Source organism: Lipophrys pholis (genome assembly GCF_963383615.2).
Source record: "Lipophrys pholis genome assembly, chromosome: 21".
NCBI lineage: Eukaryota > Metazoa > Chordata > Actinopteri > Blenniiformes > Blenniidae > Lipophrys > Lipophrys pholis.
Genome location: NC_137649.1, coordinates 17,131,457 through 17,154,849, shown reverse-complemented (window position 1 = coordinate 17,154,849; position 23,393 = coordinate 17,131,457). Strand labels below are relative to the sequence as shown.

The 23,393-nt window shown below is 42.8% G+C and overlaps 1 protein-coding gene across 2 annotated transcripts; it reads left to right on the top strand.

The window, feature by feature from the left end:
• Window positions 1–229: 229 nt before the first annotated feature.
• On the top strand, window positions 230–14,736 carry med23 (mediator complex subunit 23). Of its 2 annotated transcripts, none has more exons than XM_080490060.1 (30): window positions 230–412; window positions 1,058–1,089; window positions 1,198–1,285; window positions 1,384–1,508; window positions 1,650–1,761; window positions 1,924–2,022; window positions 2,115–2,216; window positions 2,305–2,374; window positions 2,616–2,728; window positions 2,920–3,015; window positions 7,370–7,576; window positions 7,704–7,847; window positions 8,034–8,176; window positions 8,283–8,528; window positions 8,612–8,754; window positions 8,955–9,129; window positions 9,382–9,545; window positions 9,724–9,848; window positions 9,947–10,152; window positions 10,377–10,557; window positions 10,647–10,817; window positions 10,953–11,169; window positions 11,276–11,385; window positions 11,524–11,650; window positions 11,875–12,040; window positions 12,175–12,247; window positions 12,329–12,543; window positions 12,618–12,738; window positions 12,856–12,987; window positions 14,179–14,736. In XM_080490060.1, exons 1-30 carry the CDS (start codon window positions 362–364, stop codon window positions 14,449–14,451), a joined length of 4,227 nt encoding a protein of 1,408 aa, XP_080346186.1. In that variant the 5' UTR covers window positions 230–361; the 3' UTR covers window positions 14,452–14,736. The 2 variants fall into 2 exon arrangements, with proteins under 2 accessions (XP_080346186.1, XP_080346187.1); XM_080490061.1 differs by having other exon boundaries at window positions 283–412; window positions 2,938–3,015.
• The last annotated feature ends 8,657 nt before the right edge of the window (window positions 14,737–23,393 follow it).

Below are 23,393 nucleotides of genomic sequence, written 5' to 3'. Positions count from 1 at the left end.
TATTGGAACTATTCAAGACTGGCCATCACATCACATTAAATGACAAATGATACAATGCGTAAAATAAAGAAGACCCCAAATACTTTTTCAAGTAGTTCCACGTCAAAGGATAAACATTCTAAAGTAATCATACTTCATAATTAATAACTGAAGATTAAGAATAGATCAGAACTAAATGTAGCGGAACGGTTACGCGCGTCTGTTTTGTTACCGGAATGTTTTTGCTGTTGGACCGCTCGATATGCAGTCCGGCTGCTATTAGCATTAGCCGCTTGGCTGTATTGTCTGCGTTCTTTCTGCAGACAAACCTCTTCAGTTTGTGTGATGTTTGGCTAAAAACGCACACTTTCACTTTGCAAACATGGCGCTTTCGATGGAAACGCAGCTACAAAGCATCTTTGAGGATGTTGTGGTAATTTGCATCTTTATGAGCGATTTTCCGGTCGAGCTAACATCATGTAGCATTTGAGATGAGCTTAGCCTTTTCCCAAAGTAAAATTACTCTGCTTTTAAGTGAGCGATCCTCAATTAAAGTGTGGTCTTGACTTCAACAGCCATGATATTATTTAACAGCTCAGGTGATTTTTACTTCACTTTGATTAGTGTGTCGCTTACCACTGGAGAATATTAGAATGTTGACATGATTCACATACATTCCAATATGAAATCCAATATAAATACATGTTTTTGTATTTTACAACTTGCTTATATGTACACACACTTACCTTCACAATACATCGCAACAGATTCACGTTTTATGTCAAACGTGGTTGTTTCCTATAAGTATTTCGCAATTAAAAACGATCATATCCGCAAAGAGACAGGTTGAGCGTGAAAGTAAGAATATTTCGGTCGCAACATGCGAAACAAATTGGAAACACAGACTGGCTGCAATGTTTACTTAAAGACATGGAGTGTGCTGAACTCTATCTGTGCCCATCAGATCTTGGTCTATAGCATGTTGTAAAAAAACAGGCAGCTCATAAGGGAGATGTTATAAGCTTGTAATTATAAAATCCCTCCGTTTGTTTCATTCTTCTTCGCTTCTTTTTCTCAGAAAACCGAGATTATAGAAGAAGCATTTGCTGGGTAAGAGAACTCCATCTATGTTTACAGCTTTCTCATGTTTTGGCCATACTTTAAAATGTGCTTACATGACACAAAACAATTCGGCTGAAGTCAGTGTTGTGTGTTCAGGATGTTTATGGACACTCCGGAAGACGAGAGGACAAAACTCATCAGCTGTCTCGGCGCATTCAGACAATACTGGGGAACTCTACCGCAGGTTACCACACACACACAGAAGCATATTACAGCACGAAAAACATCCATAAATTGTGTTACTTTTTTCTTTTTTTTTAATGCCTTAATTTCTTTGCACAGGACTCCCATGAACAGTGTGTGCAGTGGATAGTGCGCTTCATACACGCTCAGCACAGTCCAAAGAGGATCTCCTTCTTGTACGACTGCCTGGCGATGGCTGTGGAGACCAGTTTGTTACCGCCCAGGTACCCGTGACCTGCCGAGAAACACATTTAATGCTGCACAATATAACACGAGGTTATCGTCAGCTGTGAAAAAGTCCACAGACATTGCATTGTTTCTGTTCTTCTGTGTGTCACCAATTTGATCTGCCTTGCTTCTTTTAGGATGGTCTGTGGAGCTCTGTTGAACTCAGATAGTTTGGAGTGGGAGCGAACACAGCTGTGGGCGTTAACGTTCCGACTAATCCGCAAGATCATCGGCGGGGTGGACTACAAGGTCTCCTACGAACATACATGCCAGCACACAAGCTCAATAATATATAAGGCTCTTCAAATAAAATTTAATTTGTTCTAATTGCTTTTCTCATTTCTGAATTTCATTGCATTGCGTCCTCTGCGTAGTTTTATATCACCGTGTTCTCAACTGTGTTCGTTTCAGGGGGTGCGTGACCTGCTGAAAGCTGTGCTGGATAAAATTCAAACTGTGCCTACAACTGTGAGCTCGGCTATAGTCCAGCAGCTCCTGGTTGCCAGAGAGGTACTCATGTTTCTCCTTCTCCATATGTCCATATGTATACCTTAGATTTGATGGCTTACTTGAATGTATTTCATACTCACTTCTTTTTCCAGCTGGTTGAATACATCCTGGACAGAAATGCCTGCCTCCTGCCAGCCTATTTTGCTGTGACAGAAATCCGAAGAATGTATCCTGAAGGAAATCTGTCCCACTGGGTACGTATGATTGTGTGTGTGTGTCCGTAGGCCACAGCTTTTCTAAAGTGTGTTTAATACACTTTGTGTCTTCCTTTCTCACTTGCAGCTATTAGGCAGTTTGATATCAGACTTTGTGGACAGTTTCAGACCCACAGCCAGAATCAACTCAATCTGTGGTAAGACGCTCACAAAAACACACTCCCAAAACAAAAACTTACACGATATTGAAAAAGATTACATCATCAGAAGCCTCCTAGATGTCCATCTTGGATTTCTGCCACATTTATTTAAGAATGTAAGATTTGTAGCTTTTTGATAAATTTTTATTCAAGTTTCGAGATGTTAACGAGACGCTAAATACAATTTCGGTGCTGTAATTGTCGATATCAGTAAAAACACGAGTGTTTGTGTCCACAGGACGATGCAGTCTGCTGCCTGTAGTGAATAACAGTGGGGCAATCTGCAACTCCTGGAAATTAGACCCCACATCTCTCAACTTTCCTCTGAAAGGCATGTTGCCTTTCGACAAGGTAGCGCACGAGCATACACACAAAACTCATAATTTCGCTCTTGCATGGGTCGCACTCATTAGTGTGTGTGTGTGTGTGTGTGTGTGCGTGTGCGTGTGCGTGTGCGTGTGCGTGTGTGTGTGTGTGTGTGTGTGTGTGTGTGTGTGTGTGTGTGTGTGTGTGTGTGTGTGTGTGCGCGCGTGTGTGTTTAGGACCTGTTTGAACCACAGACTGGTCTACTGCGCTACGTGCTCGAACAGCCGTACTCAAGAGAGATGGTGTGCAACATGTTAGGCCTGAACAAACAGGTAAACCAGCGCCCTCGTCCTCTTCTGCGTTTCCGTTGCTACCATTCAATTCCTCCACCTGCCCTCACTTTTCCTCTCCCCAATTCCCTTTTCGTAAGTCTTTGACTTGCTCTTTGAATTTCCATGATTTATCTTCCTGTTCCTTTCTCTTTGTGGTGTTGGTTTCCACTAGTAGTTCCATATCAGTTTGAACTTAAATTTTTTATTTTGTATGCTTTTATTTTTCCTTTCTTTAACCCCTCCCTCCCGACCCACCTTTCACGCCCGTCTTGTCCCCTTGCTTCTCCCTGTAATCCTTGTAACACAGCAATATAAGACCATTTGTAAAGCAATGCTGTGAGCTTGACCCATAATGCACTGGTGTCACTTTGCCCTGTTGGGTTCATACAGTTTCAGCTCAGCCATCACCACCGTGTGTCCAACTTTTGGATTTAATAAAAGTCTTTGGACCACAAACAGTCCAGAATCTCGTTGGTGCGTTTCAACTGGCTGAGTTGATGCTGAATGTGCTGAACAGACAGTGAACTACCTAGCTCCTTAGTCACCACTTTCTCTGTCTCTCCTCCCCTTCCCCCCTCTGTTTCTCTCTTTTTCTCTCTCCCTTTTCTCTCTCTCTCTATCTCTCTCTCTCTCCCTCTCTCTCCTCCCCTGGTTGTGTGTTGTGTTTGTCTCTCTGCCATGCGCTCTCTAGACTCTGAACATTTCCCAGGTATGTCGTTGTTCCTCCTCCTGGTCACCTGACCTGCTGACTAACCAGCCCATTGGACACATAGCTTCAGTAGACGCGCTCATGTCCTTAGAGATGGGAAACTGAACAAAAAGAAAGAAAACCAAAGTGAAACGCTACAGAGCTTGAGATGGACACAGCAGGGCTTTTTCAGATATATAACTATACTGGATAGGCTGATAAAAGTATAACTGCTTGATGTTTAACTAAACATGATGCAGCCCAAATAAGGATAATCCAGTTTCACATGCAAACTTGCTCCATCTTTTAATGTAATTTACTAATTGGTCGATCAATACATTACAATTAACTCCCAATTCACACAATATTTGATGGGTATTTTAAAATGTAAGTAACGTAGAGTAGTCTCACTATTGCAACTTTGATTTGGATCAAGTTGCATATTTTGCTTTAATCCAGGATGTTCTGTACTTTCACATTTAAAGATTTTTTTTCAGCCGTGAAATTTGTTGACTGATGCTTTTCACTGGCAAATCAAACTATATTGTAAACTTTCTACTTACAGCCTCTACATACGGTCTTACTTAATCTTTCTGTGATACATTAAGGGAATATGCAGTTCAAAATCTTTATGCGCTATAAAATATATAATAAGCATACCCCCTTAGTGTTCCTTTGTAACCTTCTTATTGCTTTAAAAAGAAATTGCAAGTTCTCCCCCTTCATGTAAATTCAACTAAGTGACAATGATTATACATCAGAAAAAGAGTGTATTTTGATTCAGCTGACAAGATGACATGAAGCATTCAATATTTGAAACCCTGCTGTTGACATGTCAAGTTCTGCTACGTCGCATGTATGGATGTAGTCTGGTGCTTGCCTGTTGTTAGCGAGGTCTCCATGTGTTGGACCTGCTGCTGCTCTTTGTCGTGCTGATCTGGGCAAAACATCGGTATATTTGTTTCAATAGTGGTTTGGACTTTGACAGTATTGTATTTCTGAGTCGTATCCCTTTGCTGAGATGCTGATTAAGTGTTTGTTTTGGGGTTTCTGCATAGTGGCAGCCACAACTGAGCCAATGTCAACAAATAAAGTGCGATAATACACAGCTGTGCAAGTAATCCTAACAGAACCCGATCTGATTAAAATCATTCAATGTGAACACTTTCCTCTGAGGGTGGCGCCGTCTTGTTTATGATCTGATCACGGTCTATGTTAACAGCACATTGACCTCAAATTAATTATTACATCATAAAATGAAAAAAAAAAACAGCTCAATTGTTCAAACAGAATCAAGATATGGGCTGACGTGCGGAAGTCATAGCTAATACCACAGAGCAAAGCATTATGGGATTGATCGTAAACAGGACAATCTGATCCCTCAAACAAATCCACCATGTTTAACCAAAAATTTGCCATGTAAATCCAGACACTGGATTTCATTGTTGTCATTTTTACGCCCACACAGCATTTTTTAGAGAAAAGCACCTGATCTCATGAAATATGAGACTTGATAAGACGCCGTATTTTGATTTCCAAGACAATTAAAAAATTACTTCCAGTTTAAACAAACATTTGTAGCCTGAACATTCTAAACGATTTATTCTCATGCGGGTGGTACTATCCCCTCAAATGTGTCCGAATGATAAACACTTATGTGATATTATGGGATGGTTTTATGTCACCAAAAATAAGTTGCATTTCTAAACGTTCAATTCAACCTGCTGCAGAAAAAGTAGAGGAAGTGTTTTACACAAAGCTTTCAATGTTTTGATACTCATTGTTTTGCCCACGTCAGTTCCTGAGTGTGTCTGATCGGCTGTCTGCCTGGATGAGAGAGGTGTGCCACATAATGTTGTCAGTCATAAGACGTTTACTAAACAAAGGCTACAACTTCTTTAAGCTATTTTATTGACTTATAGGATTGTTGATGATCTGCCTCTGGACATGGAAAATATTAGTCACTTAATGAAGCCAATAGTAAATCCCCTAATAAACATGATAAAATAATGTAATCTACATGGATGTCCTTGAAGGGCACATGTTAGGGAGTATTCTCACCTAGTAAGTCAACACTAGGTATATAGATTGTGTCACCTGAATAAAATCCTGCCATATAATCACTCCACTTGAACAGTACACAATCCCCTTGGACTCAAGTATTTGGAGGTCACCATGGGCTCTTATTACCCTCAATACTTGCCAATGTTCATGACCGTCCCGCTATATGGAATAAGCATTGTTTAGGATGTCTGTGTGTGATAGGTGGGGTTTTAGTCCTGGCTTTTGGATTACACTGGGTAAGCCGTGTGGCTGATTTCTCTGTGGACAGAAGATATGCCTGTGGATCCTTTTCCCCTCTCTTGTTCTCTGTCCCTTCGTCGCCCTGCGTTCCTCCCTCGCTTTCTCTCCGTGTGAGCACGTCTGTCCCTGTGTGTTCGGGTGCAGCAGAGGAGAAGTTGTGCTGGAGACAATTTCAAAGATGGAGCAATTGGGTGCGGGGGTGGGGGGTTGGGGGGGGGTCGTCTCCGCAGCTCCTCCTCTCCCTCCCCGTCACACTCCCTCTCCACACCCTCTATAACCTGTCCAGTCTGCATGCACGGGTGCGTCGCACTCCTTGGATTGCCGTCCAGTGCCGTGTTGTGCTCGTTGGTGCCGTGCTGTTCAGTCCTTGCTCAGCTGAACTGTGTGTGCGACTGCTGTGAGGTCTGAGGGGAACTATGGAGGGATTCTCTTTTCTCACACGTTTTCCCATATGATGGATGTATGAACATGAATCTTCTCAAAATTAACAGCTTTTGGAAGTTAAAGGAGTGTGAGGGCCATATGTCAGCCCAGCAATTTGCATTAATTGCTTCCATTGGTTTCAGTCTGAAACCTAAACGAGGCTTTAAGATGCAGTTAACCTTCTTTCCCATCAGTGTTCGCCTCCTTGTCTCCCCCTCTCTCCATAACCCAATAACCTAAACCCCCACCTACGACTCCCCTCCAGCCGCTTCTCTTACCTCCTTTTGATTTCCTCTCTTCCTTCCCTCGTTACCCTGGACATAAAAATCTCCCCTTGTCCACGAAAGTCTAAAAGTAGTTTGTGTGACGAGTCCTTTGAATGAACATGTGTGTATTAAGTTCTGTGTCCTACACACTGTTCACTGAGAGGAGAAAACATGATGAGCATCAGTATCTGCCAAACGTGCTGCTGAGAGCAGCTACAAGTTTAAATGACGTCAACTCAGTTCAGCTTGTGTCAGCAGTGTGAAGAAAATGATGCATAACTGAAACATCTGTTGACACAAAGTTATGATTGTGAAGTGAATTAATTGTGAATTTTCTCTCATTGTGTCCCCCTTTTTTTTTTTTTCTCTTTCCCTGTTTTCTTTCTTTCTTTCTTTCTTTCTTTCTTTCTTTCTTTCTTTCTTTCTTTCTTTCTTTCTTTCTTTCTTTCTTTCTTTCTTTCTTTCTTTCTTTCTTTCCTTCTTTCTTTCTTTCTTTCCTTCTTTCTTTCCTTCCATTTCTGTTATTCTTTTATTCCATCTTTTTCTTTCTTTCTGTCATCCTGCCTTCTATCCATCCTTCCATCCTTATTTTGTTCCTTCGTTCCTTCTTTCCTTCTGCCCGCCCCACTCCTCTCTCCATCCTGTAACACTCGTCCCCTCCTCCCCCTCTCAGCAAAAGCAGCGCTGCCCGGTGCTGGAGGAGCAGCTGGTGGACCTAGTGGTCTACGCCATGGAGCGCTCTGAGACCGAGGAACACTTCGACGCCGATATTGGAGGAACCAGCCAGTTGCTGTGGCAGCACCTGTCCTCCCAGCTCATCTTCTTTGTGTTGTTTCAGTTTGCAAGCTTCCCTCACATGGTGCTGTCATTACACCAGAAGGTAAAGGAGGCAACGACGTCATGAGAATGCATCAGATGATCAGATGTGTAGTGGTCAGATTATTGAAGGCAAGATAGATCCCATTTTTAAAAAAAATATATAATTTTCTCTCTTTCTTTCCTCTTAGCTTGCAAGTCGAGGTCTTATAAAAGGGAGAGACCATCTGATGTGGGTCCTGCTCCAGTTCATATCAGGAAGTATTCAGAAGAATGCCTTAGCCGACTTCCTGCCTGTCATGAAGCTTTTTGACCTGCTTTACCCAGAGAAAGAGGTACACACTGTTGAGCAGTGCTGCCAAATGTCCACGCATTATTTTCTTGAACACTGGTACCGATACCTATTAAGTCAGCAAGACTTTGCGCCTTGAAATGTAAATTGAAACAACTTCTGAATATGTTTATGGTTGTGATAGTCGTGGTTAAACTAATAGTTCTACTTGATTTCTGTTTCATTTCAGTGCATTCCAGTTCCTGACATTAACAAACCGCAGTCGACTCATTCTTTTGCCATGACCTGCATCTGGATCCACCTGAATCGGAAAGCTCACAGCGACACCAACCTACAGATTCCCATACCACACTCTCTCAAACTTCACCATGAGTAAGAAGATCCTAAAAAGCCTCTATTCTGTTAGATTTCAGCTTGTTAATGAACAAGACTAAATGGCCTTCGTTTGACATGATGTTCTTGTCGCATTTTTTCTTAGGTTTCTTCAGCAGTCGCTACGAAACAAGACCCTGGGCATGTCCGACTATAAGATCGCCCTGCTGTGTAACGCCTACAGCACCAACTCCGAGTGCTTCAATCTGCCCATGGGTGTCCTGGTCGAGACCATTTGTGGAAACGGAGCCATGAGAATCAACCTGCCCGGCACGAACTGTATGGCCTCTGGATCAGTGACCCCACTGCCTATGAATCTGCTGGATTCACTCACTGTACATGCAAAGATGAGGTACGGAAACGAAGAGCAGAGAGGCGAGAACATAGATTTATCTTTTAGGACTCCTCAAACTCATCCTGCTCTGCTCTCCTCAGTCTGATCCACAGCATCGCCACACGTGTGATCAAGTTGGCCCACGCCAAATCCAGCAATGCTCTCGCTCCTGCGCTGGTAGAAACATACAGCCGGCTGTTGGTCTACATGGAAATCGAGTCACTGGGCATCAAAGGATTTATCAGTGAGTATATTTAATTGACCGACCGTGCGTCCTGTGTTGAAAATTACATTGACCATAAGTCTCAGTTTCTATTTAGAATTTAAAGATTGGGGCTTAGTTTGGCTAGTGTAACTGATAGAACATTTGCTTTGAGATGCCTCCTGCCTGGACGAATGAGAATATGCCTAGACATGTGAGATAATGAGACACTTTCTGTTCAGGCCAGCTGTTGCCCAACGTCTTCAAGTGTCACGCGTGGGGGATCCTTCACACGCTGCTGGAGATGTTCAGCTACAGGATGCACCACATCCAGCCACATTACAGAGTCCAGCTGCTGAGTCACCTCCACAGTCTGGCTGCTGTTCCTCAGACCAACCAGAATCAGCTCCATCTCTGGTAACGTGGACTCGCACGTCACATCTCCCACACATGAACTGTCTCTGTCTCTTTAAAAATCACCAACCAGTATGTTTGCAATTTTACATACAGCTCTCAAAGTAATTTTTTGGTGACTCATGGATAGTCATAGATCTCTTTCAGTTTCATTTCATTAGCAGCACAGCTCTGTGCAACGTTGCACAAGTCTTTTATTCTGCCCACTTTCACGGAGGATAATTCATCATGCTGCCTCTGTGTCTCCCGCCGCAGTGTTGAGAGCACAGCTCTGCGGTTGATCACAGCTTTGGGGAGTTCAGAGGTGCAGCCACAGTTCACTCGCTTCCTCAACGACCCAAAGACGGTCCTGTCAGCCGAGTCCGAGGAGCTGAACCGTGCCCTGATCCTCACCCTGGCCAGAGCCACACACGTCACCGGTACCTGTGGATTTTCTCTCCTTTTTTTAGACTTTGTTTTCTTGAGCTACGTCCCTTTCGTTGCTTTTCTTTTGTCATGTTTTGTTGTTTTTGAACCCATTACCTTGGCAATGAATAGACTTTTCTGTCCCTGTTAGTCCCTCGTTCTTTATAATCATCCTCTTGTGTGAATGTGAAGACTTCTTCACAGGCTCTGACTCCATCCATGGTACCTGGTGTAAAGACATCCTGCAGACCATCATGAATTTCACCCCTCATAACTGGGCTTCACACACTCTGTCCTGCTTCCCTGCTCCGCTACAGGTACAAATATCAACACTATCACTAAGCCAGAATTATTATCAATCCACAGTATCTTCTTGTAATGACTCCTACAATCCGTCTTTTTTTTTTTTTTAAAGGCATTCTTCAAGCAGAACAACGTTCCTCAGGAGTCTCGTTTCAACCTGAAAAAGAACGTGGAAGAGGAGTACAGGAAGTGGAAGTCGATGGCCAATGAAAACGACATCATCACCCACTTTTCCATGCAGGGCTCCCCGCCGCTGTTCCTGTGTCTGCTGTGGAAGATGCTGCTGGAGACGGACCACATAAACCAGATCGGCTTCAGGTCTGGTGACATTTTGTGTCTCCAAATTGTAGCTTAACATATACACCATCAAAAGTAAAAAAGAAAAATAATAATCTCTCCGTACTGCAAACACGAGGTGGACTATTTAATTTGACAAGACAAGGCTTTCTTATTAGATCTCTAAATATCTGTAAGTCGGCGATCCAGAGGGAGAATGCAGTCTGACTGAGGGATGATGAAACTTAACGCTTTTTGTGACTCAGGGTCTTGGAACGCATCGGAGCTCGTGCACTGGTGGCTCACGTGCGCACGTTTGCAGACTTCCTCGTCTACGAGTTCTCGACTTCAGCCGGCGGGCAGCAGCTCAACAAGTGCATTGAAATCCTCAACGACATGGTCTGGAAATACAACATCGTCACACTGGATAGGCTGATTTTGTGCCTGGTGAGGACATGCGCAGAAAATCCAATTATTCCCTGTCTGATACAGGGCTCAGGCACCTCACTGCTTTTCTTTATTTCTTGTACTTCCAGGCAATGCGAAGCCATGATGGAAATGAGGCACAGGTTTGCTACTTCATAATCCAGCTGCTGCTGCTGAAGCCCAACGACTTCAGGAACAGAGTCAATGACTTTGTGAAGGAGAATGCTCCCGAGCACTGGCTGCAGAGCGACTGGCACAACAAACACATGAACTACCACAAGGTACATGCTCCTTCCCATCATCAAGCAGACAACACCCCAAATTAAAATGCCAATTCAAGTCGGCAATGATTGAATTAGATATAAAAACACAGACTGGAACTCACAAACTGTTCATGGTGATTGTTTCCTTTGCAGAAATACCCAGAGAAGTTGTACTTTGAGGGTCTCGCAGACCAAGTCAACCCCCCCATGCAGCTGCAGCCTCAGTACCTGCCCATTTACTTTGGCAATGTGTGTCTGCGCTTCCTGCCGGTCTTTGACATCGTCATCCACCGCTTCCTGGAGCTTCTTCCTGTCTCCAAGTCTCTGGAAACACTCCTGGATCATCTGGGAGGGCTTTACAAGTTCCACGGTCAGTGAGCGCCAACCGACTGAATGTTTAAAGACAAGAAGGGTTAATAGATTAAAAGGGAAGGGTTGATCTTCTGTCTTTGGTTCACTAAAGTTTTTATGTGCAGACCGCCCAGTGACCTACCTGTACAACACTCTTCACTACTATGAACGACATCTCAGGGACAGGACCAACCTGAAGAGGAAACTGGTTCATGCCATCATGTCTTCACTGAAGGTAGGCCAAGTTCGCACATGGGCGATATATCAAATATTTATGTGAGTTGTCATTTGTGGCTTTATTTTAAGTATCATCATCGCCAGTCTTTTATTTTTTTTTTTTTAGCTACAATCATTCTTATTCTTTATTTTCCAGGACAATCGTACCCCGGGTTGGTGTCTCAGTGAAACCTATCTGAAGTTTGGAATGAACGCCAGAGAGGACAATATGTGGATCCCTGACGACACCTACTACTGCAAACTGATTGGCCGCTTGGTGGACAATATCCTTCCTTAATGTCACTCAGTTGTTTACTTCACTCTCATCACATGAAGACACTATATCTTTTGTCACTTACAGATTTAATGCTTGTTGACAGACAATATTCTTCATTCAGGTTATTTGATCATAATGAGGTGGGGGATTATATGCATACAGTTCTATCTCTATCGAAAGTACTTGGAGTGGTCTTCCAATGAACTATAAGACTCCTTAACTCTTTCTCACCCATGGCTGGAAAGTCACCCGGTCCTTTCCCTAACTGTGACTGGAGGTTCAACGAGTTCCCCAACCCCGCAGCTCACGCGCTGCACGTCACCTGCGTGGAGCTGATGGCTTTGGCCCTGCCGGGCAAAGATGTTGGCAACGCACTGCTCAACGTTGTGTTGAAAAGGTGAGGCACACAAACAGCCGGTGATCTCCTCACAGGAACTACCACGCAAACAAGATGCTTTTGGGAAATGGAAATGTCAAGCATTTTTGTTAGCAGTGTGTGTTCAATGTGTTTTCATTGAATCCTTCTTTTAGTCAACCTCTGGTTCCCAGAGAGAACATCACAGCGTGGATGAATGCCATCGGCCTCGTCATCACTGCCCTTCCTGTAAGAAAACCGTCCCAGGCGCTTTTCATTAAATCAGCTGAGATCAAATCCACCGCAACCACCTCCATGCTCCTCTTTCAGGAACCCTACTGGATCGTCCTCCACGACCGCATCGTGTCTGTGATCAGCTCTCCGGCACTGACCTCGGAGACCGAGTGGGCAGGTTACCCCTTCGCGCTGCTGGACTTCACAGCCTGCCATCAAAGCTACAGTGAAATGAACTGCAGCTACGTGCTGGCCCTGGCACACGCCGTTTGGCATCACTCATCCATTGGACAACTGTCTCTGATTCCCAAGTAAGGGAGGGCTCCTCCTCCTCACCTGTCCTGTTGGGATTTTCACATTTTCATGGGTCCTTGTGTGTTTGTAGATTTCTGTCAGAGACGCTTAAGCCCGTCGTCAAGACGGAGTTCCAGCTGCTGTACGTGTATCACCTGGTGGGGCCGTTCCTGCAGCGCTTCCAGCAGGAGAGGTCGCGATGCATGCTGGAGGTACAATCACTGGTTTAATAACATGTTACCTGGCAAAAGCAAAAGTTTCAGGAAAGATTTCCAAGTCTATTTTGATTTTATATATTATATCTATATCAATCACTGCATGTTTTTCAGATCGCTGTGGCCTTCTATGAAATGCTCCTCATGGTCGACCAGCACTGCCAACACCTCAGCTACATGGATCCAATCTGTGACTTCCTGTATCACATCAAGTATATGTACACAGGAGACAGCGTGAAGGAGCAGGTAGGGACTTTTAACTAGACTGTACAGACCCAACATACGAGTGAGAGTGTGTGACGAGTGTGAGGTTTATGATCAGAGGGGGAAGATGACTGTTCGTTTAGCTCTTTCATCAGAGTTGGGACTGTGAAACTGTAAGTTTATTGTGGTTAACATTACCCTTCAGCCACAAATGTCTTGTGATGCTTCGAATATAGGCCAGGGGCAAACATGTGCTAGGTTTTACAGTGAAAAATGTTCTGCAGCGTGATTCAGAAAATGGAATCTTGATGATCCAAATCTTATTTATTTCACTGCCTCGTTGATTAATTTCCCTTTAAAGTTGTAAATTGGAAGCATTTGTGTTGTTGGCCTGTGAGAGAAAATCAATACACTTAAGTATCACAATAGGACGTTTACTGAAATGATATTGATTCACAGAAGTACCCTACGGACTTTTAACTGATAGTTGGATCGACCTCCATTGTTGAATGTTTTCCAATTCATCCATCATTTGCTTGTTAACCTTGTGTGCTTTTTGTATGGTTGACTTGTTCCCTGGACAAATAGGGATGAGAGTGTATTACATCTGTTTTCAATTAATTCTAAACCTTTCAGGGAGGCTGTTTTTTTATTATGAAAGCAGCGGGTCTCCTTAATTTCACAGTATATAGTACTTTTTGAAGTTTCAGGGAGATTTTGAAATACAAAGGCAGGTCTCTGGAGGTATTTTCATTAATATGACCTTTCTGAAAGTTGATTTTTGAAAAATAAATGCATTTTTAGGAAACAAAAGCTGGAAGTCTGTGAAAGATTGGATTTTTGAAGGTAGATATTTTCAGTGTCGCTCTCAGTGCCGAGTGACAAATACCAGGAATCAATAAAAGAGTTAAAAAGAAAAACTATTTAGAAGTTTAAACTCCAAAAAAAGTAAATGAATTTGGCTTTCTAAGTCCAATGTTGTTGAAGTTTTCATTTTGCATTCATGAGGATTTCATTATATGTTATAATATTCATATAAATAGTTATATACATTCCATGTCAGTCTTAGATATTCATGCTTTTAATGCAAGCTTGTGGTTTAGTTTCTACGACAGCTATTCAATTCTCCAGCAGAATAATTGAAAAATACTCTGGCTGATAATTACCTGATTAACTGTTGATCCTATTGACGTTGCACAAAACAAAATTATCTCTATTTTTCTCTCTGCTCAGGTGGAGAAAATCATCATGTCTTTGCGGCCGGCCATGAAGCTGCGGCTGCGCTTCATCACGCACAGCAGCATCACTGAGTCTTCAGCTGCTGCAGCGGCTGCCGCAGCCGCCGCCGCCGCTGCCGCCGCCGCCGCCACCACCTCTGCATCCGCATCTACTGCCTCCTCCTCCTCGTCTTCCTCAGCCAACCCCCAGCCCCCTCCCACATCGCTGTCCTCCTCCACCGCCGCTGCCTCGCCCTCCTCGTCACAGCGCTCGCACACGCCCATGTAGGCGGTCCGGGCCTGAAACGCCGTCGCGTGACTCGCTGTCACAACCCGGCTTGTTTATTGTATTATATCGTCAGAAAAGAGCTGGTTGTGTCAACAAACAAAAAAAAACGTTTCCAAAACTGACTTTGATTAGACCCAGGATGTATTTGATCTCGAAGTGAATATATTTAAGTCAAGATGTATTTTTAAGGATACCTCCCGCAAGTGAATGATCTTAACTGAAAATTGAGAGATGTTTAAAAAAAAAAAGGAGAGACAATGTAAACGAGTTCTAATGCATTCAGAGGGGTCACTTGGACACAGCATTTCTTCTTTCTTTCACGTCATTGGTTTTTTTGCATATTCATTTTTTTATATTGCTGCATTAAAACTATTTTAAAAAAAGGTTTTCTGCTACTATAGATTTGCTTCGTACGCACTCGTTTTCCGTAAAGGGATTTCACAACAAATCAGCCTCTTTGCAGTTATTATTTATGATTAGTTTGAGTACATGCTGTTTATTTTTAATACTGAAGCCTCGATTGTGTCGTTGTGCCTTCGAGGAACTCCGTGTCGCTGTGTTGGCACGGCAACGGGTGTAAGCGTGTGAACACCAGACTGTCGGTCAGACCGGCTCATCCAGGTCTGTGGATGAAAGGCGATTCATTAGATGAGTCACACTGAGGCATGCTGTGATCTCAGTAATCCCCCAGCAGACCACAGCTCGCGTAATAGTCCACGTTATAGCTGTTCACCAGTAGGGGGAGCTCAAACACTTTACTGCCCTTGAGTACCTGAAGCTGATGGGGTTCAATTTCCAGGCAGGATCTGACTCCTATTCTTCCCATACAGGGAAACAAATAGGAACTAATAATGATAATAGAACCCAACATACATCTTCCTGTGGGCTGGGTGGTGCAGATGAGTAAGATATGGATACAGGGGTTAAATTCTCAGCCTGCAGTGCCTTCCCTGTTTGGCTCGGAACAATTTGAAACGACCTATATTCAAGCTGATATGTAAGTGCCTGCAGGGTGGCTGGGTAGAGAAGTTAAAATTAAGGTAAAATGACAAGACGGGCTGAAGGAGCTAAACCAACATAACGGATGCAGATCTGCTCAGGCTGGCACATTAATTCAAAGTGCTTCCAGGGCTGCTTTAATGACTATATCTTGATGATGCCTGCTGGCCCTGGTACTGAGGGGCGAGGTTACTGCTAAAACTGGTAGCTGGTAAAGCTACGTTTACACTCACGGCAGCCCCGTTTCAGGCCAACGTGGACAAAACGGGATGGACGTGAGACAACGCAGGGGGACGGGACGGGGCAAACGTAACAGGTCGCGCTTTCGTCACGGTTCTCACGGCGTAGTTACGGTGTATGGTAGCAGTTTCATCACGTTCAATCGCGGTTTATCAGGGTCTGGGAGGAAGCCGGGCCCGGAGGGGAGTTTCAGCAAACTAACGACAGAACACCTTCTAGAAGCTCTGCCATCGAAAAAGAAATCAAGAGGTATGCATTCATAGAAAACCTTGACAGAACGTGGAAAAACGTGTCACGCCTTCCTCAGAATTCCCTAAAATCCCACGGCGAACTACGTTTCGTGGAAACGGGACTGCCGGGAACATAGTGTAAACCTAGGATGGAGCTATCCCTGGATCTATGAGCACAACGTATCTCTATGACAAAAACTTAAATGTTTCCCCACAAGGCAACACATACATGTGAAACTTTGGAGATTTATCCACCGAGTATTGAGTCCAAACCTCTTAGTTTAATTAAAGTAACAGGAACAACTTGAAGGGACCTTGATGTACAGCTGCTGGCAAGGTTGTTGCATCGCGAAGTAAGAATGACTGTCTGGTTTTTCTGCTTTTGTCAAAGACTCCTTCAGGTACTTGTAAGAAATAAGAACAGGTTCAAGGACTGTGCATCTCAGTGGTTAGGACAACGTCCTTGGTGACTGCAGGTTGTAGGGATGATAGCTATTGAAAGGATGTCATTTCTGTTTGGTTCTCCCAGTTGCTTTGAAGATAAAGAAGATGTGTTGTAGTTGAGATTGCTGGCTCTGGTACTGGAGCAAACTGATGAAGGAAAGATGTAAAGTGGCTTTTCTTCGAAGAGCAAGAAAAGCTAGGTAAAATACCTACAGAGGTAAATGTTTTTGTCTGTGGGGAATTTTTTTATGTTCACTCTCAGTTTACTGTTTGGTGGGATTTTGATTGATTAGATAGATTATCAACTTTGCATGTGCTGTCCAAGTTTTTCACAATTACATCTTAAAGCTGGTCAAAATCCTTGAGTCGGAAAACGACCAAACTGTGAAGAGTTGAGAACATTAATAGACTTTAAACAAAGGAGATTAAGAACCAAAGCACAAACATTTCAGAAAGTTGACCTTTGCACTACAGCGTTATCCTCCCAGTAAGAAAATATGTCACGCTGACGTATTTCTGAGGTTCATCCAGAAGATTTGTCACATAATTGGTTGCGTCAGCCCAGGGTTGAAGATGGTCCATATTTTCCCACCGCACTGGAAGTTTGCAATAAGGTTAAGACCAATAATCAATCATTCCTACTTACCCGCTCTCAATTACATTACATAGTCACCAGGTCAGCTGTAACTGAATTACACGACCATTATGCAAGCTCTTTCTTAATTACATTAGAGACTGGAAGATCTCTTGTGATTTCCATCGCGGTGACAGAGCAGCTTCGCCGTCTAGTCCCTTCTTACTCTTCCTTGCTTCAGAGGATGCTGAATTCACAGACCTGCGGCTTATTATTGTCATTTCTCGCCTTTTTATTAAACTTTTTTTTTTTTTTTTTCATGAATACTAGGTCAACTTTAATCATATCGCTAATCCCATGTACTCGAGGCGTTTAATCCCATTCTTCAGTCTGTGTGTGCACGTATGAGTCATCACATGATCTCCCTATAAGGCCCCAGCTGAGATTTAGGTCAGGGTACGCGCTCCCGGTCCTGTGGCTTACCCATTAAAGTCCTGAATGTAACGTGGCGACACGGAGGCCAGTGAGGATGAGGATGCTCACAGGGTTTGATATCGCAGCCCGCTTGATTAAAGCTGTCGTTCCATATGTGGTTTTCCCGTTTCATCTTTCCTTTGCCGTTGCGTGGGAAGCGGCGGGTTTAAATTTAGCACGGCGTCGTGGAAGGCTCATGAGCTGTGCACGGACTGGGAGTGTACTGTAAGCGTGCTCACTTCTGCTTCACCCATTCACAAACCTTAAGTTTTTAGTACTCAAAGATCCTCCAAACATTAACAACAGTACTACATTTAAAATAGACAAAGTTATTCTAATTGTTCAGAAATCCTTTATTATTTGTGCAATAAAATGTACTTTGCAAGTCATTATTTGAAACTGGTGGAATGAATCGAATGCCTTCTGTTGGCTAACTAAATACTGAAAACAGTAACACGCGTAAATTGTATCATGCGGAACAACTGGACTTTATTAGATTGAGCATAGGTAAACGACGGGTAACAGTATATGTACTTAAGTGCAAATTTCCATTGCTTAAATATGACTCAAATAGATTCGTTCTTTTAACTGAGAAAACCTCAAAGGTAAGTCATGTTGTAATGACCAGTGAAAAAGGTTCAATTGGTTCATTTGTGCACATAAATAGTGCTCTGTGATGGACTGGTGACCTGTCTAGGGTGTACCTGACCTCTGCCCTCTCTCAGGTCCAGGCCCCATTATCATAAATTAGATAAAAAACATTCTGAAAATTACTAATAGTAGCAAATGTGAAAAATCTGGAAGTTACACATAAACACTCTCCGAGTGGTAAATAATATATGTATAAAATTAGATTGAGCAAAGCCCCGTGAAATTAATAGTAATGAATAAAAACACTTATACTGTGGATGTGGTTGAGCTGGATGTTAAAGAGTTAATCACATTAATATGCTCATGATTAAACCTTTTTCACGGTTTGGTGCAAAGCCGCACACACTGAAGTAGTTGTTTAAGTTTAAAAATGGATTGGCCCCCCCCCGGCTCTCTGCAAATAAATGCATACCTACACACCAACGCACACAAATACTTGCACTGTCTCGTAATCCCACAACAGTCACACACACTCCCGGTGTTAACATAGTCTTTTTTTTTTTTTTTTTTTTTCAACGGGAAGCTCCGTGGAAAGCACCCATCCTCAAACATGGAGCGGTCTCTTTCCTCATCCGAGGTTGCCATGGTAACAGTTAGTCATGACTGTGTGTGTGTGTGTGTGTGTGTGTGTGTGTGTGTGTGTGTGTGTGTGTGTGTGTGTGTGTGTGTGCGGTGATCTCTGAACCCTATCATACTTTATCACATGTGATGATGTTATTTATTTGACAAGGACCACAGACACAGATGGGGACTTAGAGTGTGTGTTTGTGTGTGTGTGTGTGTGTGTGTGTGTGTGTGTGTGTGTGTGTGTGTGTGTGTGTGTGTGTGTGTTTGTTGTGTGTGTGTGTGTGTGTGTGTGGGGTGGGGGGGGGGGGGGGGGGGGGGGGGGGGGGGGGGGGGCATGGAAAACAGAGGTGAGAAGAGAAACTCAGGGGAGTGATAGAAGGACTAAAGTGACAGCAGAAGGTGTTGATTGTTGTCCTTCTCTCCACACACAGACAAACATCCCGGCTGACCCCAACTTCATTTCCGACTTCGAGTGAAAATGAAGTCGGGGTCGTACGTGAAGTTGGAAAGACAAGTGTGCAGCCGGAGAAAGCAAGTGAGGAGTGTAATGATGCCAGAGAGGAAGCAATTACTGACATAATTATTGTAAACTGCATTGTAATTATGTGCGCCGGTAAGGACAGACGCAGATAGACAGATAAAAGTCCTCACAAGACACGGCCACACTTCAATCCAACCAGTGATGAGCGACTGCAGGTCAAACCTTTATTTAACTGGTCCCGAGACGCCACAGAAACACCGTGTCGTTCTCCACAGAACCCCCCGAAAAAAGAGATCAAAATCGATCTCCAGCAGAAAACAAGAAATGTAAAAGATTGTCTGCACCATACTCCTGCTCTACAACATGATGCGCTATTTACAACATAAAGGCCTTTACAGGACACGCGAGACGGATCGGACATTTGAAAGATGTCGATACCAATGTAATTACGTGCCCCATTATAGTCCAATAGGTGATCCGGTACAGAGGCAAACATCGTGTCTTTTTGGTCCAGCTCTGTGCATGCTGCTCACTCAGCAGGGAGACTCTTGTGCTGTTGTGTGTGGGCTAATTCGCATGGACAACCCACCACGTACACATCCATACGTGTCACTTCTCAACCTTTATTTCTTGAAGCTCCTTCCTCCTCACTGCCTCTAAAAATGGCCGTGAAACCCGCCTCACATCTCCATCCATGCATTCATCCAGTTCCTATACTGCTTTATCCTACCCAGGCTCACAGAGGAGCTGCAGATGATCTTTCTCACTTATTCCCCCCCCCCCCCCCCCCAAAAGATAAAAGCCAAATAAATAAACATTCATGCATTACCGACAATGCAACGATTCAGTTTTTGAGGCAATTATTCCAAAATACTTTTTCTAGTTTGCTGCTCTCATCGTTGATTTATTTTCCTAGTCAGGACCACAAAGGTTTTTTTTTTTTATTTTTTTTTATTTTTTTTTTTTTGTCCTTTCATCAGATGTTCTTATAGACCTGGTTATTGTTCAGTGAAGCCAAGCCTTCAATTTTCTTTTCTTTTTAATTCAGTTTTATGTCTATAATCAAGTTAGAACCCGTGAAGCCGCAACCATGAAATCAGCTATTGAAAATTTATGAAACTGTTGTGTTTGCCAGACAAATAATAAAAAAATAAACACACACACACACACACACACACACACACACACACACACACACACACACACACACACACACACACACACACACACACACACACACACACACACACACACACACACTCACACATACACACACACACACAATTTTTCAATTTGCATATGTCAGGCAGTTGCTCAGTTTTTGTTGTAAAAACAATTTTAATCAATTCAACACTGATTTTGAATATTTTTCCTGAATTACTGAAAAACACACACAAAAAAATCTTTTCCACATTGCATAACAACATTATCAGTATTTTCCATCTGCTTAAAATGAACTCATCAAGTTTCGACGCCAAACAAACAAGGAGCCACAATCAGAAAAGAGGGTCAGGACCTTTTTATTTAGCATTTTGTTGAGTCTTAATACAGTTTCGGTCCTTGTTCAGGTAAAGATGGACCTTACACTGAAGACATATGTAAATCGAAGCCTGTCCATTGCATCTTTTACGGGTTTTTAATGTTGTAAAATCTGATTAAATCGTTTTTCCTTTTTTTTTTATGAGGGTGAAAAGAGCACCATTGGTAGTATATCTCTCAGAAACTCATTTATCAAATATGATACACTTGGCTTTATGGGGTTAAATATTCAAAACTCATAAGAAACGCACAAATCATGAGTGTGTACTGTATATCCACAGGATGCTGCTGACTGTGAACACACATCTGTGTGGGCTGTCATACGCTACCTACACAGATCCAGAGAACAATAGTTAATCTGTGTTAATGCGTCACAATATAACACACTGAAGGAGCAAACAGATTTTCCTGAGCCATGGAGGTTTTACTTATGACCCACATTTGTGTCTGGTATTAATGTTTCCCATCTACTTCATACGTTGACATTTTCAGCTTTCAAAAAAAAAAATAGCAGCGGCAGATAGTCAGGTGTAATTTTCAACACAAAAACACGGTAAGTTTGAACGACGGCGCGCTCGCCTGATTGACGAATGCCTGCCGCGTGGCGCCGGCTGATGAGAGCTATTTTGTTCCAGAACGTTGAAAAATCATCGCTTGCGGTGTGCGGTGTGCACTCAGCTCAAGTTAGTTCACACGTTGTGAAAGATAATTGGTGTTAAGTTAAAAAAGAAAGCAAAGAAAACAAAAAGAAAGCTCATTTTTACAATTGATCAGTGGCTTTACAATCAAACTACACTATTCCACCTCAATACTACTGAGCCGAGGCTTTCTCAGGAATGTGCTGCCGACCAATTTTTGGTGAGAGCAAGTCATTTTAAATTCACTTTGATGGCGTCCCACCGGCTCAGCTGCGTGTGAATGAGTGCGGCCTTAATAATCTGTGCTGGCAGGGACCGAATTCTGATTGTACCTATGAGGACTCGTGTATTGGGTTAGCCTGTGGCGAAATTAGGGCTCGGAACGTAGTAGTAAATCTCCAGGGGGAAAAAGAGTATATGTGTTTAACATTACAGTGGCTGGACGACGTCCCTATCAGCACATCTTTAGGATTATTGATCAAATGAGATGTAAAAAAAATAAAAAAATCTTCCTTTTTCCTCTTCTTCTCTCTGTTGCTAAGTGAAAACTCTGTCAAGGACAAACTGAACGTTTTGCACAAAGGATAATCAGCAACGTTGGACTGAACAGTGAGCAGTGTGTGTGTGTGTGTGTGTGTGTGTGCGTGTGTGTGTGTGTGTGTGTGTGTGTGTGTGTGTGTGTGTGTGTGTGTGTGTGTGTGTGTGTGTGTGTGTGTGTGTGTGTGTGTGTGTGTGTGTGTGCGTGTGTGTGTGTGTGTGTGTGTGTGTGTGTGTGTGTGTGTGTCACTCCTGCACTCTCAGGTGCTCGACAGCAGCAGATGTTCGCAGAGACTTTGCCTGTGGGCGGTGATGTTTGCGTACATTTGTGTGTGTCTTTATACATAAAGACGTCTGCATGTTTCACAATGTTTTAACGTCCCGACTGAGGCGAAGCAAAGAAAGAAAGACTTTTTTGCGAGTTTCAAGTGTTAAAAACGGCTGACCGGTCGCTCATGTCCAGACCGGTCAGTGGGAGACCCTCTCAGGGAGGTTCACAGATTCGTTTGCTGCTTTACAGTCTTCCACCATAGTGTAAATTAATGCTATTATTAACCAACAATCTTCAAGATGCGAGCCGTCAATAAATCCTTTGCCTTCTCCTTTTGCTCCCCCACAGCTCAGTCTGTCACATAAGGCCACAAAAAAAAAAAAAAACACAAGATTTACAGCTTTGTAATTTTACAGCCTCATTTCAAAAATGATTCATTTTCGATCCTCAAAATTCTACACACAATACCCCGAAATTACAAGGTGAACACTTCTTTTTGGAAAAATAAGAAATGTTCACAGACAAAAGTATTCGCAGCCTTTGCTTGATGCTTTGTTGAAGCACCTTCAGCAGCAATTCCAGCTTCACACAGAAAAAAACAAACCCAAACCACAAATGCTCAACAACCCTTTAATTACTTTTGTTTTGAAACTGCTTCGAAAACCAAAACTTTTTATTTTTTATTTTTACTTTCTGTCTAAAAGATTCAATTAATTCTCAGTACAAGCCAGGAATTCATATCAACCACCTGAATGTCAGAGCTTCAAATTAAGAGCCAGAATACGGCAGTGGCAACGTGTTTCTGTTGTTCATTACATCGATTGATCGCAAAAAGAAATTGTGTCGGCGAACTATCTGTATTTAAAAAAGGTTGAGTCTGCTAATTGATTTTGATGTTGTGCTGAAAGTGCACCCATCATGCAGCCCAGGAGCAAAAAAAAAAATCAATCGAGAAATATTGAATTGATTTATAGGCAGTGACAAAAGCCTTGTAATTGGCTGTTATGACACAGCAAGACACAGCCTCAGTATATTCACTTATTCTTACATTTTCTGTATGAATAGAATCAATCAACAAAGGTGTATAACTGGCATCATTATGTAATGAACTAACGCACAGGCTTTATTGTTAAAGGTAGAGTTTAATTCAAGACTTGTGACTCATTCAAATGCCTTCCTGAAAGATTTACTCTATAAATGTAGCTGCATTAAAGTGTAATAATTCTCCCCCTGCCTGGAGTTTGTTAAATGTCATTGGCCATATAGGACGATTCAGAGGGCGGTTGAGTCTTGTCAT